The sequence below is a fragment of the Cupressus sempervirens genome, chromosome 11, assembly GCF_028749045.1.
Source record: "Cupressus sempervirens isolate cs-2001-9-10 chromosome 11, ASM2874904v1, whole genome shotgun sequence".
Lineage (NCBI taxonomy): Eukaryota > Viridiplantae > Streptophyta > Pinopsida > Cupressales > Cupressaceae > Cupressus > Cupressus sempervirens.
Window position 1 is genome coordinate 104,810,119 of NC_143128.1, and position 14,306 is coordinate 104,824,424.

The 14,306-nt window shown below is 38.9% G+C and overlaps 1 protein-coding gene across 1 annotated transcript in view; it reads right to left on the bottom strand.

Annotated features, from left to right (window-relative positions):
* Positions 1–14,306, bottom strand: part of LOC149528421 (uncharacterized) — a 99,996-nt gene that overhangs the window by 46,352 nt on the left and 39,338 nt on the right. Inside the window, exons 2-3 of the mRNA XM_089811540.1 lie at positions 12,208–13,143; positions 10,777–11,377 (exon numbers count right to left, since the gene is read on the bottom strand). Coding sequence (XP_089667666.1) covers positions 10,777–11,377; positions 12,208–13,010 — 1,404 coding nt within the window. The 5' untranslated portion in view covers positions 13,011–13,143. The remainder of the gene's footprint in view (positions 1–10,776; positions 11,378–12,207; positions 13,144–14,306) is intronic.

Here is a 14,306-nt window from a genome sequence, read left to right on the forward strand (position 1 = left end):
TAATCACTCTTCGGAGTTTACCAAATTCCTATGAGCATTTTATCGAGACTCTCAACATCACATCTACTGGTGTTGATCTAAAGTTCACTGATCTCTACACCTTGCTACTTCAGCAAGATCGGTGGAAACAACAGTTCGGTAGCAGCTCCAGTTCCACCTCCACTGAGCAAGCCTTTGCTGTGAAATCCTTTCAGAAGGATAAGGGCAAGTCTCAGCAACCATCTCAGCAGAAGTCTTCTGCTCCAGCATCCGATGGTACCAAAAAGAAGAACATTCAATGCAACTATTGCCACAAGTATGGTCACATGAAGGTTGCATGTCGGAAACGCTTAGCTGCCCAGTCTAAGCAATCAGGTTCGCAACCCAAAGCGAACAGTGGAGAGCACACTGAGCAGGTGGAATCTGCCTTTTACGCCTTCATGGCTAAAAGACCCGCAGATCATGTACAGTCATCTACCTGGTACATTGATTCAGGTGCCTCTCGACATTTCACTCACCGCAGAGACTAGTTTACTGACTACCAACCTTATTCAGATTCTGTTATCTTTGGTGGTGGAGAAGAGTACACGGTTGTTGGTAAAGGCAACATTCAAATTCAATCTGTTGGGAGGAAGCTCATATTCCTTGATGTGTACTACGTTCCAGGGATGGAACTAAATCTACTCTCGGTCAGTCAGTTGCTGCGACATTCTCCACACTTGGCAGTCACCTTCAGTTCACATCAGTGCACCATCACTGATCGGGCGACTAAGTATACTATTGCAGTTGGTCTTGAGGATCATGGTCTTTTCAGACTTACCGATTCTAGTGATTCTCAGGACTTAGCTATGGCTGCTCGGCGATCTTCCATCAGCACACTTTGGCATCAGCGATATGGGCACTTAAATGTGCATTATCTCTCACAACTTGCTCGGGATGAGCTTGTTCTTGGTTTGCCAGAGATTCAAACCCAACACCTTGGAGTTTGTGATGCATGTCAGGCTGGATAGCAACATCGCACACCTTTCCCCAGTGGCAATTCTTGGCGAGCTTCTCAAGTACTTCAGCTTGTTCATGCTGATATCTGCTGCCCTATGGCCACTCCTTCTGTTCTTGGATACAGGTATTTTCTGTTGTTTGTAGATGATTTCAGTAGAAAAATGTGGGTGTATTTCCTTAAAAAAAAATCAGGTGCATTTATTGTATTTCAGAAGTTTAAACCCTTAGTTGAAAAAGAGTCTGGGAAATCTATTATTACTCTTAGATCAGACAATGGGGGGGAATTTTGTTCTAATGTTTTCTCCAGCTTCTTGGATACACATGGCATCCAACGCCAGTTCACCACACCCCACACGCCACAACAGAACAGTGTAGTTGAACGTCGGAATAGGACAATCACCGAGATGGCTCGTTCCATGCTTGAACACAGACATGTTCCGAAGCGTTTTTGGGCAGAAGCAGTTAACACTGCAGTTTATCTGTTGAACCGGTCACCCACAGTGGCGGTCAAAGGTAAAACTCCGGAAGAGGCTTGGTCAGGTCGCAAGCCCAAAATCAGCCACCTAAAGGTTTTTGGCTCTCTTGCTTTTGTTTGGATCCCTGATGCTTCACGCACCAAGTTGGATGCCAAGAGTCAGAAACTGATGCTTGCTGGATATAGCAGTCTTCACAAAGCCTACCGCCTTATTGATGTTGAGACATCTCGTCTCATATACAGCCGCGATGTAGTCTTTGATGAGCAGCGAGGACCATTCATGCCTGTTTCTCCTGTTCCTGATCCAGCAGTCCAGCCTATGCAGGTTCATGATTTGGGAGTTCGGCTTCCATTAGGTCCACTTGATGGGAGGGCTCCAGTAGCTCCTACAGCTCCAGTCCTGCCAGTGATACCTGTACATCCACCTCCGGCTTCTCTTGCAGGATCACCTCGTTTTGAAGATGCTTCACCTGAGTTTGATCCAGATTCTTCTGATCAGGATCCTGCTGATCAAGCATCTCCTAGTACTACTGTTGGTCATTCTCCTCTCCGGCCTAAGTGGTGGGCTAAGACACTTGCTGATCTTCATGATGATGAGCTCATTGATGGGAGAACTACTCGAAAAAAGAGCAAAACTATAGATTCTGTTAACTTTGCTCTTATGGCCAACATTCACAGTGTGTTTGAACCTCAAACATATTCCGAGGCTAAAGGAATTCCAGAGTGGGAACAGGCCATGCAATCTGAACACCAGAGCCTGCTAAAGAACAACACTTGGGTCCTTTCTGATCTTCCCCCAGGGAAGAAACCCATTAGCTGCAAATGGGTCTACAAAATCAAATACAAATCAGATGGTACTTTGGATAAGTACAAAGCTCGTTTAGTGGCAAAGGGCTTTTCTCAGCGTCAGGGCATTGATTATGAGGAGACCTTTGCTCCTACTGCAAAGATGAGCACCATCAGATTAGTCTTAGCCATGGTAGCACAGTTTGGCTGGAAGGTCCATCAGATGGACGTAAAGAGTGCTTTCCTGAATGGTGATCTCCATGAAGAGGTCTACATGACGCAACCACCTGGTTTCAAAGTTGCTGGTAAAGACCATCAGGTTCTCAGATTGGTAAAAGCTCTCTATGGTTTGAAGCAGGCCCCTCGGGCATGGTACATCAAGATTGATATGTACCTCAGTGATCAAGGCTTCAAGAGGAGTTCTTCAAACTCAAATCTGTACATCAAGACTAATGACAGTGACATCATCCTTCTGGTTATCTATGTGGATGATCTGATCATCACTGGCAGTTCGGCATCTTTGATTCAGGGAATCAAACAACACTTATGCCAGTCTTTTGATATGACTAACCTTGGGCTCATGCATTATTGCTTAGGTGTTGAAGTTTGGCAACAGTCTTCTGGTATATTCATCTCTCAGTCCAAATATGCCAGAGCCTTGTTAGACAAATTCCGAATGCAGGATTGCAAACCTGCATCTACACCTATGGAGAAAGGTCTCAAGTTATCAGCCAAGTCTAATTCTCCTTCCGTTGATGATACTACACATAGGCAACTAGTAGGCAGCCTCATCTACCTATCTGCTACTAGGCCTGATATCAACTTCGCAGTCAGCTATATTTCACGCTTTATTACAGCTCCTAAGGCTGATCATTGGATGGCAGCAAAGCGTGTGCTTCGTTATGTGAAGGTCACTTCTGATTATGGACTTCTGTATTCTCGGAGTTCTAATCCTAAACTCGGTGGGTTCACAGATTCAGATTGGGCAGGCTCTGTTGATGATAAAAAGTCAACATCTGGATATGTGTTCAGTTTGGGATCCGGTGCAGTCACATGGACCAGCAAGAAGCAGCAGGCAGTTTCTCTCTCTTCTACAGAGGCTGGATACAGAGGGACTGTTAAGGCAGGATGTGAAGCTATCTGGCTTCGTCGGATGCTTGGGGATATGCAGATGTCACCAGCAGGACCGACTACTCTGTTTGTTGATAACGAAGGCGTTATCAAGTTAGCACGGAATCCAGTTTTCCATGAACGAACCAAGCATGTGGATGTTCATTGTCATTACATACGACAGCTGATTGAAGACGGGACTATAGATCTGCAGTATGTTCCTACCTCAGATCAGACTGCAGACATTCTCACCAAGCCTCTTGGTCCTAATAAGTTTGTCAAATTCAGAGGACAGCTTGGTGTGTTAGATAGATTAACCATTAAGGGAGGGTATTACAATAATAGATAAGACGTCTATTATTAGTTAATGGTTATCTTGTAAATATCTTTAGCTTTAGTTTGCTTTCGTTTTTTGCTTTCTCTGGAATAGAATGTTTCTATTCTTTACGATCGTTTCCTAAGGAAACATCGTCTCTTCCTTTTGTATAAATTGACCTTTCGGTCTCTGTTATTAATAAGCAAGTATTTACCAATTACCTTGTAATACAAAGAACCTACTCCTAGGCTGCCTTGTTTCATGAATAATGTTTTGTCTGATCAAATTGCTTTGAACATTATTCTTAATGCCTATTGGTGTGCTCCTACGAGCAATGAACTGGATGGAGTCTACAAGATCTTCAACCTATTCAAATAATATACTTGATCTATGCAATACCCAGATAATGAGGTACAAAAGCTACATTCACAAGGGTTAATCTCCAGCATTCATGATCAACTGGATAGCACCAATAGCCCTCTTAGCTACATGCCAATGGTAATCATCATAGACATGTTTTAGATGATCGACTTAATATACTTACCTTGATTAATACCAGCCTGGAGTGTTGAAGTTTTAGTAGCAGCGATAAATATTGTTCAAACCGCTGATCACCTATTCTTCTGTTCGCTGTTTTGTGTTGTTTCATGTTGTGTTCATGGCATATGCAGTGAGTATTGACGTTTCATGATTCTTCAAAAAGACTCTTCGGTTCTTGAAAAAGACACATTGTCAGGCTTCCATGAAGGATATTCGAGTCTTTTGACATATCGTGTGCAGGCAGATATTTTGTGATTACAGCATTAATCTATGTCCTTCGGGAGCTGCATGTGTGTCAGTGTGTGTGTGTGTGTGTGTGTATTCCTTCATCACCGTCAAGCTAGTGTGTCATAGCGCCAAATGTGCGACGATGTGGCTCACGCTTATTATCTGGCATGGTCTCAGTTGGATAATAATGTTCCTTCTCCTGTAATTGGTTTGACGATGTCAGTTACTAACTGTTGTCACCTTGTCGACCCAAGTGGAGACTCTTTGAATTCCTGAAGCATTCAATCAAAGATGTGCAAAATTTGTCATTATGTGATCAAACACCATTTTTTGTGGTGCAGGATTCTTAAGTCTTCTGTAATTGTCTTCAATTCTGGTATTTTCCATGTGTTTTCTTCTCTCGGTGAAATGAGGCTCTGAGATTGATATCTGAACTTTGAAGGAACATTTGTTTATCATGATTGCATAGGATCTGAATAAAAATCAAAATGTATTTTATAAGTCCTACTGTTGCATTTTGTATTTGAGATATATGACTATTTCTCTTTATGAGTATCATGTAATCAAGGGATTAAATGATGATTGACCCAGAAAAATCATAGCTAGAAGTTTGTTGTAGTTTGTTGGAGTACTGAAACTCAATAAAGGATCTATCTTTTAAGTGTGGCTGGATTTTTTTCCTCGATTAGGAGGGTTTTCCCAGGCTAAATTCATCTCTGGTTTTCTTGTGTCTCCTTGTTAAAGATTCTGATTATAGCATCGATTATATTCTGGTTTGAAAAATCAACACAGAGGATACTGATTGACATCATGCATTTACAAATTCAAAAGTTTTACAGTCTAGAGTCTGGACTGTCAATTCCATGTGAGGATTATTCACATAGGCCCTTGCTCTAGGATGATGGACCCTCTCTCAGATGTTAAATCAAGATTGCAATTCTGATGAGATACCCTGATTTCTTCAACTATCTGTTTCTCTGCTTTCTCAATTTCTGTCCTCTGAATATCTTGAACTATAATCTTTTAGGCCTTTTTTATACTGTGAATAAAGTTTTTAAAATTTATCAAAAGATACACAAGCATATATAGTTTACATATCTAATCTAAACATTTTAAATACTAAATTATCTACTTTATTAAACTAGGTGCTTTTTTAATTCTATAAATAAGATGCGCAGTGCAGAACTAAGCAGAGCATTAAAGTAAGACAATTGTTTACTGTTGGTTTTATAGGAAGAAAAACTAATAGAGAAAGTGTTTCTGAAAATTAAACTTAATTAAAAAACCCTTTTCCAAATGAATTCTAGAACGAACTATAAAAATGTTTTTGATTTTGTAAAATTCACCAAGAGGTTGAAATATGATGAGACCTACTCAAAAAGAATGAGAACTTATTCAAGATCAAAACAAATGGAGGCCTTCATATATTGATATCAACAAGTACCCATCTCAGTGGAGTGCCAAGTTTAGGATAAGAAGCTTTGTCCTAAAAATCTAAACCAGCAAACAGAAAGCATCTTGCTCTAACACTACAAACAGCTGCTAATAGTTAGTCACTCTAAATTTAAGAGAAGCATTTTCATTACAACTTCTACATATAATGCCTGCACTCAGTAAGGATAGAATTAACACACAAGAAAAAGAAAAAGAAATAAAAACAAAACAAAAGCTCCCGATTCATGCTGACTGCTGAAAGGGAACGGCAGCCAAGGGAGACATTACAAAAACTATAAGAAGCCTCTTTGAGGATAATTTCTGCAGATATAACATAAGTTCAGCTCTGCACTGTGGGCTCTAAACGTCGCCAGCTCCTCGTTAATGGTCATCGATTGAAGCTATATAAGAAGCCTCTCTCGAAGGAAGCTTTCTTTCTGGAGATTGCCAAGGGACTCACCATGGTTCCCTTTGGTCTCTTTCAACATTGAAGAATATATCTATATCATTATATATATATACGAAATAAAATAAAAAATTTAAAATGATCCAACAATGAAAACCAGTTTTCTGGCATTGTTGGCCAACTACTTGTTGAAAACTGGGTAATCCAGCGACTTGTAGTTGTCAAACTTCCTGGTCCTGCAAACTAGTCCGCTAGCACTTCCAGGCAACACTTGATTGAAAACCAATTTCTCGGCGATCTAGTATCGTATGTAAATTATTTTTTTAAAAATGAAGAAAACGAAGGGAGAGTGCGTGATGCACCTTCAGCAATAGACTTTGATGGTTGCGACAAGAGGTCTCCTTGTTCCTGTAGCCCATCCCTTGGTGTCCCTTCCAAGTGACCCTCCTATCGCTCCAGATTTTCAAGAATACAATTGTACCTCCCACGTGTCTCTGCTCAATATCTTGCGCTTTGATGACCATTCCTTTTCAAATCTTTGTGCTGCAAGTCTTATTTACTTCTCACATGCTGCTAACTACCTTCCTTTTTCGGAGGTGTTCCTTGGGTTTTTCAGCATCATCACTCCTTTGGCTCGTGCGACATTGATTCTGACTATCATCAACCAATCATCATCAGCTGATCATCCTTCTACTTTAAAGGGAAGAATTCTTACCCTCCTTTTTTATTGTACTTAATTTTCTATTTCTTCTCTCTAGTTTAGCGAAATCGGGAAATTTTCGTGCCAAAGTTGGGGGGGGGGGGGGGGGGGGGGGGTTGTGTTGTACTGTTGTGTTTCCTCTCCAATTAATCATTTTCGTCCTTGCCATTTGCTATTTATGACTCCTTCGCACAAGTTGGCATCTTATTGCCATTATTTTCTCCGTTTTTCCCCTTAATGACAGATTTCTTTGACAAACCCTCCATTCCTCTCTGTTCATCTTCTAGTTTTCAACAATCCTCTATTGTCATGGGTGGAAAACGCAAGCGGTTTGAACCAAAATCCATGGACGAGTTATTGGCGAATGGTGAAGCATATAAGATTTTTGGTCATGCAAGATGGCATCGTTTCTTCCATCGGTTGCAAGGTTATGACCTTGCCATCGCTGAAGAATTTTCCCACACTTTTGTTCAAGATACTGTGACAATGCAGGGCATTACATTTCCAGTAACAGTGCAGATGGTGGCCGCTGTAGCTGATCTTCCTCAAATTGGTGAGATGTATTTTCCTACTGCCAGTACTCGGGTCACAGAATTGAAAACCGGCAGAACCAATTTCCTGCAACGCAACGAGTCTGTGGAGGTTGTTAAGGGCCAAGGAGCTTGACGCAAAACCCTTCCTTCCCCATGGGATGCAGTAACCCTATTTATAGGTCAGTATATCACCTGTGAGGGCCGCTTCGATTTTGTTCATGCACATCATTTACAGCTCATGCTTCACTTAAGGTTAAGGCAACTTGTTAATCTTCCCTATTACCTGTATCATTCCTTGAAAAGAGCTTGCACTCAGTTTAGGGAAGGTCATGAGAATTCATTAGCACATCATGGTCTTATTAAGCTATTGGTCATACATGGTCTTCAGCTTCAGGAAACCCCCATAGCATGGGATGCATTTATACAACCTGCTTATAATGCCATTCGACCCCAGCCAAAAGAAATTGAAACTATGGTTGAGGAACAACCCTCTCCAAGCCGCAACCCAAAGAAACACCTTGCTGGTGAGCCCCTGCAAACACCCGAAAAAGCCCTTCGCACTTCCTCTAGTACAAAAACACCTAGCCCCTCTTCAGCACACTGTAATCCTCCACGATCTGCTAGTCGTTTAGACAATCTAGCCAATGCCACTCAAGCTGCTACAGATGTCGAAGTTGAGGTTTTGACCAGTAGCTCTAATAAGAAACGAAAGGAAAAAGCGGGTAGGGAATACCGTCGTCAAACGAGACATATGAAGAAACAGACGAATGCACCATCCATAGAAAGTCTACCAAACCCTACTAACGAAGAAGATAATTCTAACGAAGGTGATACTATTGCAGAGCAGTGTGATCCTTAGGATGAATTGGAAAATCCCAAAACAAATAAGGAGGGAGAAACCCTTGAAAGTCAAACTAATAAGGAACCTGCATGTGAACCCATAGAACAAATGAGCCCTGATAAAGCTACAAAATCTCCAAAGAACAATCTTGATCAAGAAGACATGGGTCAACAAACGTTTGATGTAGGAGATGAACTTGAACCTGGTGTTGTATGGCAAGATGCTATGGTGCAAAATACTATCCAGAGGACCTATTAACAAGATGAGGATCATTTAAAGAAAAATGTGGAAGCCAATTCTAAAACACCTCAGAAAGAACCCCTTCCGGGAGATGCTACAAAAAATACAAAGAGTTCCTGTCGCTCGGAACCTGATAAGGCCATGACATCATAGTCTTTGATTGTCTCTGACATGCCTCCAAAGGACCTATCGGGTACTTCTAGTCTTCTTCTTAATTCCATTCCACTGACAACAGCAATACCAGGCACTTCTATGGTTACTGTCAACGAATTTCTACATACTTTCATTCAACTTCAGCAAGAGCTTCAACAACTCAGATCCAGGGTATTACTACAAGACAACATTATCAGTACAGCTATTGTCCCAAAAGAGTCCATGGAGCACCTAGACAGCAATATTCCACCTGGTTTGTACACATTGTTTGCATGAGGACATGCAAATCCCTCGGTTGGGAGGAAATGATGAGTTCTGATAGTGTTATGTTTTTATTAACCTTTTACCTCCTAGATTTCCCACTTCTTTGGCATGAAATTCCTTTTTTGCTAAATTATTGATAGGAAAATAGAATATTTAGTACTTCTTAAAAGAGAGAAGAATAGTTCCTAAAAAGCTATTAATTATAAGAAAACGATATATTTTGACTGGTGCTGCTACAAGGACTAAGGATGCGTGAGTATGGAGCCAGCTGTCTAGTTGAAGGAGCAGTTTGAAAGCTGTAGTTTTACTATATTATTTTAGGCAACCAGTTCTGAATGGCTGAACAAATCAGTTTTTGGCCGTATGTTATTTTAGCCAGGTTGTTTTGTAAACTGTTATGTGTGGCCAGCGGCCAAAACAAATTATTATCTATATTTAGGGAGTAGGCCATCAGCCATTCTAGCTTAGTTATTAAGATGGTTAAACATTTCAAGCCTATCTAAGTAAATGTTCATCAAAAGACAACATAGATATGATATATGAAAATACTCTGTTTATATTATCTCTGAAGTCTGTGATCTTAAAAAGCGTGGAGTTTCTGTAGCAGCTGGTTTTAGAACACCTCTCACCTTGCGAACCAGAGGAGGGCCCCCTCTCAGGAAACTTGGTGAGGTTACTTTAATATGTGTTGTGAATACTTCAGTATTGATTGATTTCGTGTGTTCCTTTACAGATTGAATTGCCTGTGTGCATTTATAAAAAGTTTATTGCATATATGTTTGTTAATCAAATTTGTACAATGCCTGTTGTTGATTAATTAAGAATTCAATAGTCTGATGAAGTAATTGGTTGCGACGTTCTTATGAAGTAATTGTTCGCTATATATCATTATTTTTCTGCCTGCATAAGTTTATCACAGAATACTGTATGCTGCATTCTTCCTACCACATCCATCCATCTATCGAACCACTTCCTGTCGCTATTCATAATACTCTTTGTCCCCATTTATCATACTTCCTGTCGCACTTATCAGACTTCCTGTCGCACTCTGTATTAGAACCAGTTTGTTGTAAACAACCTCCTGTTGCTACTAAACCTCCTATCGCAATTCAAGTAGATCTCAACTCTTAATCAAATCAACTTTTAATCGGACAAAACTTTGCAATAGCATTCATAAAGACATTGCGTTTAATTGTTTAAAGGTGTGTTAATTAGAATTCCAACTTTAGATTATAATCCATTTGCAACAGTAATCTTAGATGTGTGGTGATTTGGATAGTTTAATTTATTAGCAAGCAGTAATTTGCATTCATAAACCTCTTGATTTATTATTTTCACCCCTTGAGCAAACAGCCATTATATATCTCACAAGTTTACGAATCTTGGATTGACATTCTTAGGGTATTGTTGATTCGATCATATATCACTAAGTTGAACCTCAGTTTTACCCAACACCATCAAACGTGAAATATGATCGTCTTGCTGCATGCACTTGTATTAACTTGTGTAAAATGAGTGACACCTTTTTCATATAAGGTCTACCAATGTAGACATCAACTTTGTAACTAAAAATGTATAAACGTCTATAGTTTCAGCATTCCATTTTTTTAACACTTCTTTTTTTAAATAACAGATGTAACCATACAACTGTATTAGTATATTCATATTCATGATGCAAGCACCTCAGGTAAGATCAGACAGTAGAATATGATTATGTCAAGATTAAGTAAACATAAAAATATTCACAAATACATGTCTGAACAATGACTTACCTGTACGCCTCCTTCAAGTTCTTGGCCTGTGAATTCCTCCTGGAGCTGCCTCGCCAAGATTTCATCTTGTTCTATTTGTCTGGCCTTAACAATTGCTTCATTATTACTTTCCTCCAGGTCTACAGTTTCATTGATAGGATATTGTAAGCTATCAACATCAATAGGGCTATGATCATCAACCTCAACATTACAAATGGATTCCTGGAGGACATTGCTAGTTCTGAAACTAGAAATAGGGTTTCTTTGCGATGATCTGCGTGACCTCAGGAATACAACTTCTGGTGAACCTGCTTCAGAAGAATTCCCCTGATCCCCAAATAAAGATAAAGGCGGTAAATCACCTCTGACTTTGTCAAGCCTTGCTTGTTGCCTTTCATTTTGATGCACTCTTGAGCAACCTTGAGGCTTACGAGTAAACTTTATGTTTCCTTCTGATGCAAGGTCTCTAGACCTATTGAGAGAAACATGATTTTTACACGCTTGGCTCATACCCTGTGTAGCCAAACCTGAAGAACTGTGAGGCCAGAGACTAGTAGCATCTCTACATACAGAAAACCTGTTAACTTCTCCGGAACTTGAAGAATTACCCCTCGTTCTCTTCCTGCAAAAAGGCAACAGAGAAAAAAGTAAATTGCAACATTGCAGACCATATAGAATTAGATTGTTCTCTTAATTCTTAAACACAATGATGAATAAAATTCAAATAAATAATTAATAGTCTTTTAAGAGTTAAATATTGAACTCCACTATTAGAATACAGCTATCAAGCATTGATCTGAATAATAAAAAGTAAACACTACAAAGATAAAGCACCGGGGCAAATTGCAGTAGAAACACCTAAAATGAAAAATATGCACCAGCGTAACTACCTAAAAAATTAAAACCTCCAGAAACCAAGTCATGTTCATTAAAGATGAAAACGCAAGGTCAAGCACCATATGAATGATAAATGAAAACAATTAATACGCTCAATGGCATTGGGAGACACTTGTATGCATAAAAGCCTCTCTGAGCTTTAAAATACATACAATACTGAAATGTACTCAAACTTTTCTTAAAAATTAGATGTGAAAAGCACCATACAGAAGGCTGAAACTCTCTATTAAACATGAAGCAACAAAAATTCAAAAAGTTCTATTCACTGTCCTATGGCAGAGAAATATAAACAACGCTTGTAATAAAGAAGAAACAACTCAGCAAGCAACAATGATGGAAACCAAATTTTCAGATAAACAGTACAGTGTATCCAGAATCTAAAGGAACACAATTATTCAAAATGTGTTTCACCAAAGATTAAACTAACATAGAGAATCACTGGCAGAGAGAAAAAAATGAACTAACACTCCACAGAATCCTACACATTGTATATAATTACATCTGATTTTAATTGGAAGTGGTCAAACCACATTCAAGCAAAAATTTATCAATTACCTCCTTTGTAACTTCTCATCTCTTTCACCCATATCACCAGATACAATTGCTTTGCCTTTCCTCTTATCCTCTTGTTGGGCAGAAATAGGTAATGAAATGTTATTAGGCTCGAAATCAATATCACAACTGATGAAATTGTTTGCATCTGCAGATTCATCATTCATAACATGCCCCTCTACACTGGCATCTCGTAGTCTTTTCATGCTCTTGTTTGAGATGGCTTCATCTGCAGCAAACCCATTTGGAGATATGCGACCATTGCGTACCAACATTTTTCTTCGATTCCGTATAGGTGTAGGAATTGCATGACTAGAAGTTGTGTTTTTGTCATTCCTTTTAACTTCCTCTCGAGCAGTTTGAAATAATTCATCAATATTAAGAGTCTGGTTATTTTCATCCTTTCTGGACATAGTACAAGTTTCCATGTGTGGCTCTGTCAGTAATCCTTCTGAATGATGGCATAAGTATTGTTGAGGATGAAAACATTCTGAAGAGGAAGATCTGCATTTCTGATGGTCTTGCTTTTGTGTAAAACCATCCCTCCTCAAGCTATATTGCAACCTACATGATGTTCCTCCAGAATGTGGAGACAAGTGAGAACCTGAAGTGGCCCTTTCTCTTACAGTTTGGTCATGTTCTTTGCTGCTTAGCTTCTCATCCTCTCCACCTCTCCTCCGAAAACAAACAGAACGCTGTCTCCTTGCCCCAGAATAGCTTCTTAGACGACCACAATCCTCTGTGGCCAAATGATCTGGTGGGGTATCTGGGATCTCCAAGAGCTCATATCCCACCCTATCTGACATCTTTTGTATATGCTGCTGGAAAACTATATTAAAAAAAAATTTAAATATCTATTCAGTAATTCTTCAGTGAATTTTTTATCCTGCACATATGCCTTGATCAAAATCTTCAAGTTAACTCCATATGACAGAAACCCTGTTGCACAAACAAGGATAAACATATTAAGTCCTACAGTTGAGGAAAAACATTATTTGGATTTGCAAAGTTAAACTAAACAGCAACAATTGATAGTAAACTTAAGATAAATACATAAAAATATATAAATATGAATACATAACCCATGACATCTAAAAATATGAAAACCCCAAAGTGAGATGACAAAGGCAAAATCAACTCATAAACATATAAATATGCTAAAATATATTTATAATTCCAAACCATATGTACCTCTAATGGTGGCACATTTGAGATACAAAATATATCCATGATTAAACAAATATGAAGGGATAAACAGATATTTAACAACTAATGGAGAGGAAACAAATTAAACAGTTGGGAATTATAGTTGAGAGACATCCTAATAGCAGACAAGAAGAATGTGTAAGTGATGAATCAAATAAGTATCTTGAAAATTGGCAAATAATAGTGAGCACTGGGCAAGCCCAAGGCAAGGTATAGCTGTAATATCTAACCTCAGTTTTGTGGGCTAGCACAGCCCAGTAATCTGATTGGACATGTAAAACCCTCAGAATTAAAATGAAATAAAACAAAGATGTGCTAAATGCATACAGAAAAATAAAATGAAGTTTAAAAACTCTAATTTCACTCATCCGTCACCCCCACTTAGTCACAACCTGGCTTTTCTGATTGTTGTTTGAAGTTAGTTTTTGTATTTTTTTTAATTACCAATGTTTTGTCAAAGTTTGTCCATGAACATCACCAAATCCATGTCAGACAAAACTCAGCTTGAAAAGTGAAAGTACCAATGGAGTTTGAACCTCATTACAATGGTATAGATATGTGTTAATTATAGAAGCAGAATACAAGAATTTCTATGGTCCAAAAGGAAGAATAAAACAGAGAGAGAAACTCTTACAAAACGTAAATAAAGCAAGGTAAATTGACACATTCTACATGTCAACTGGTCCAACAAAATATAATCACCAACCATGAATTATAAAGTTCTCAAATATTGACACAGTGACAGATGAGAATCTGCCAATCAAAATATTTGAAGTGCATCATAGAATACTTGTTTATATAGCAAGATAATAAGTTCTCAATCTAATTGTATAACTCTTGGTGCATCGTTTACTGTTTTTTGAGTAAGAACTCGTTTCAACAGCAATATTAAATGT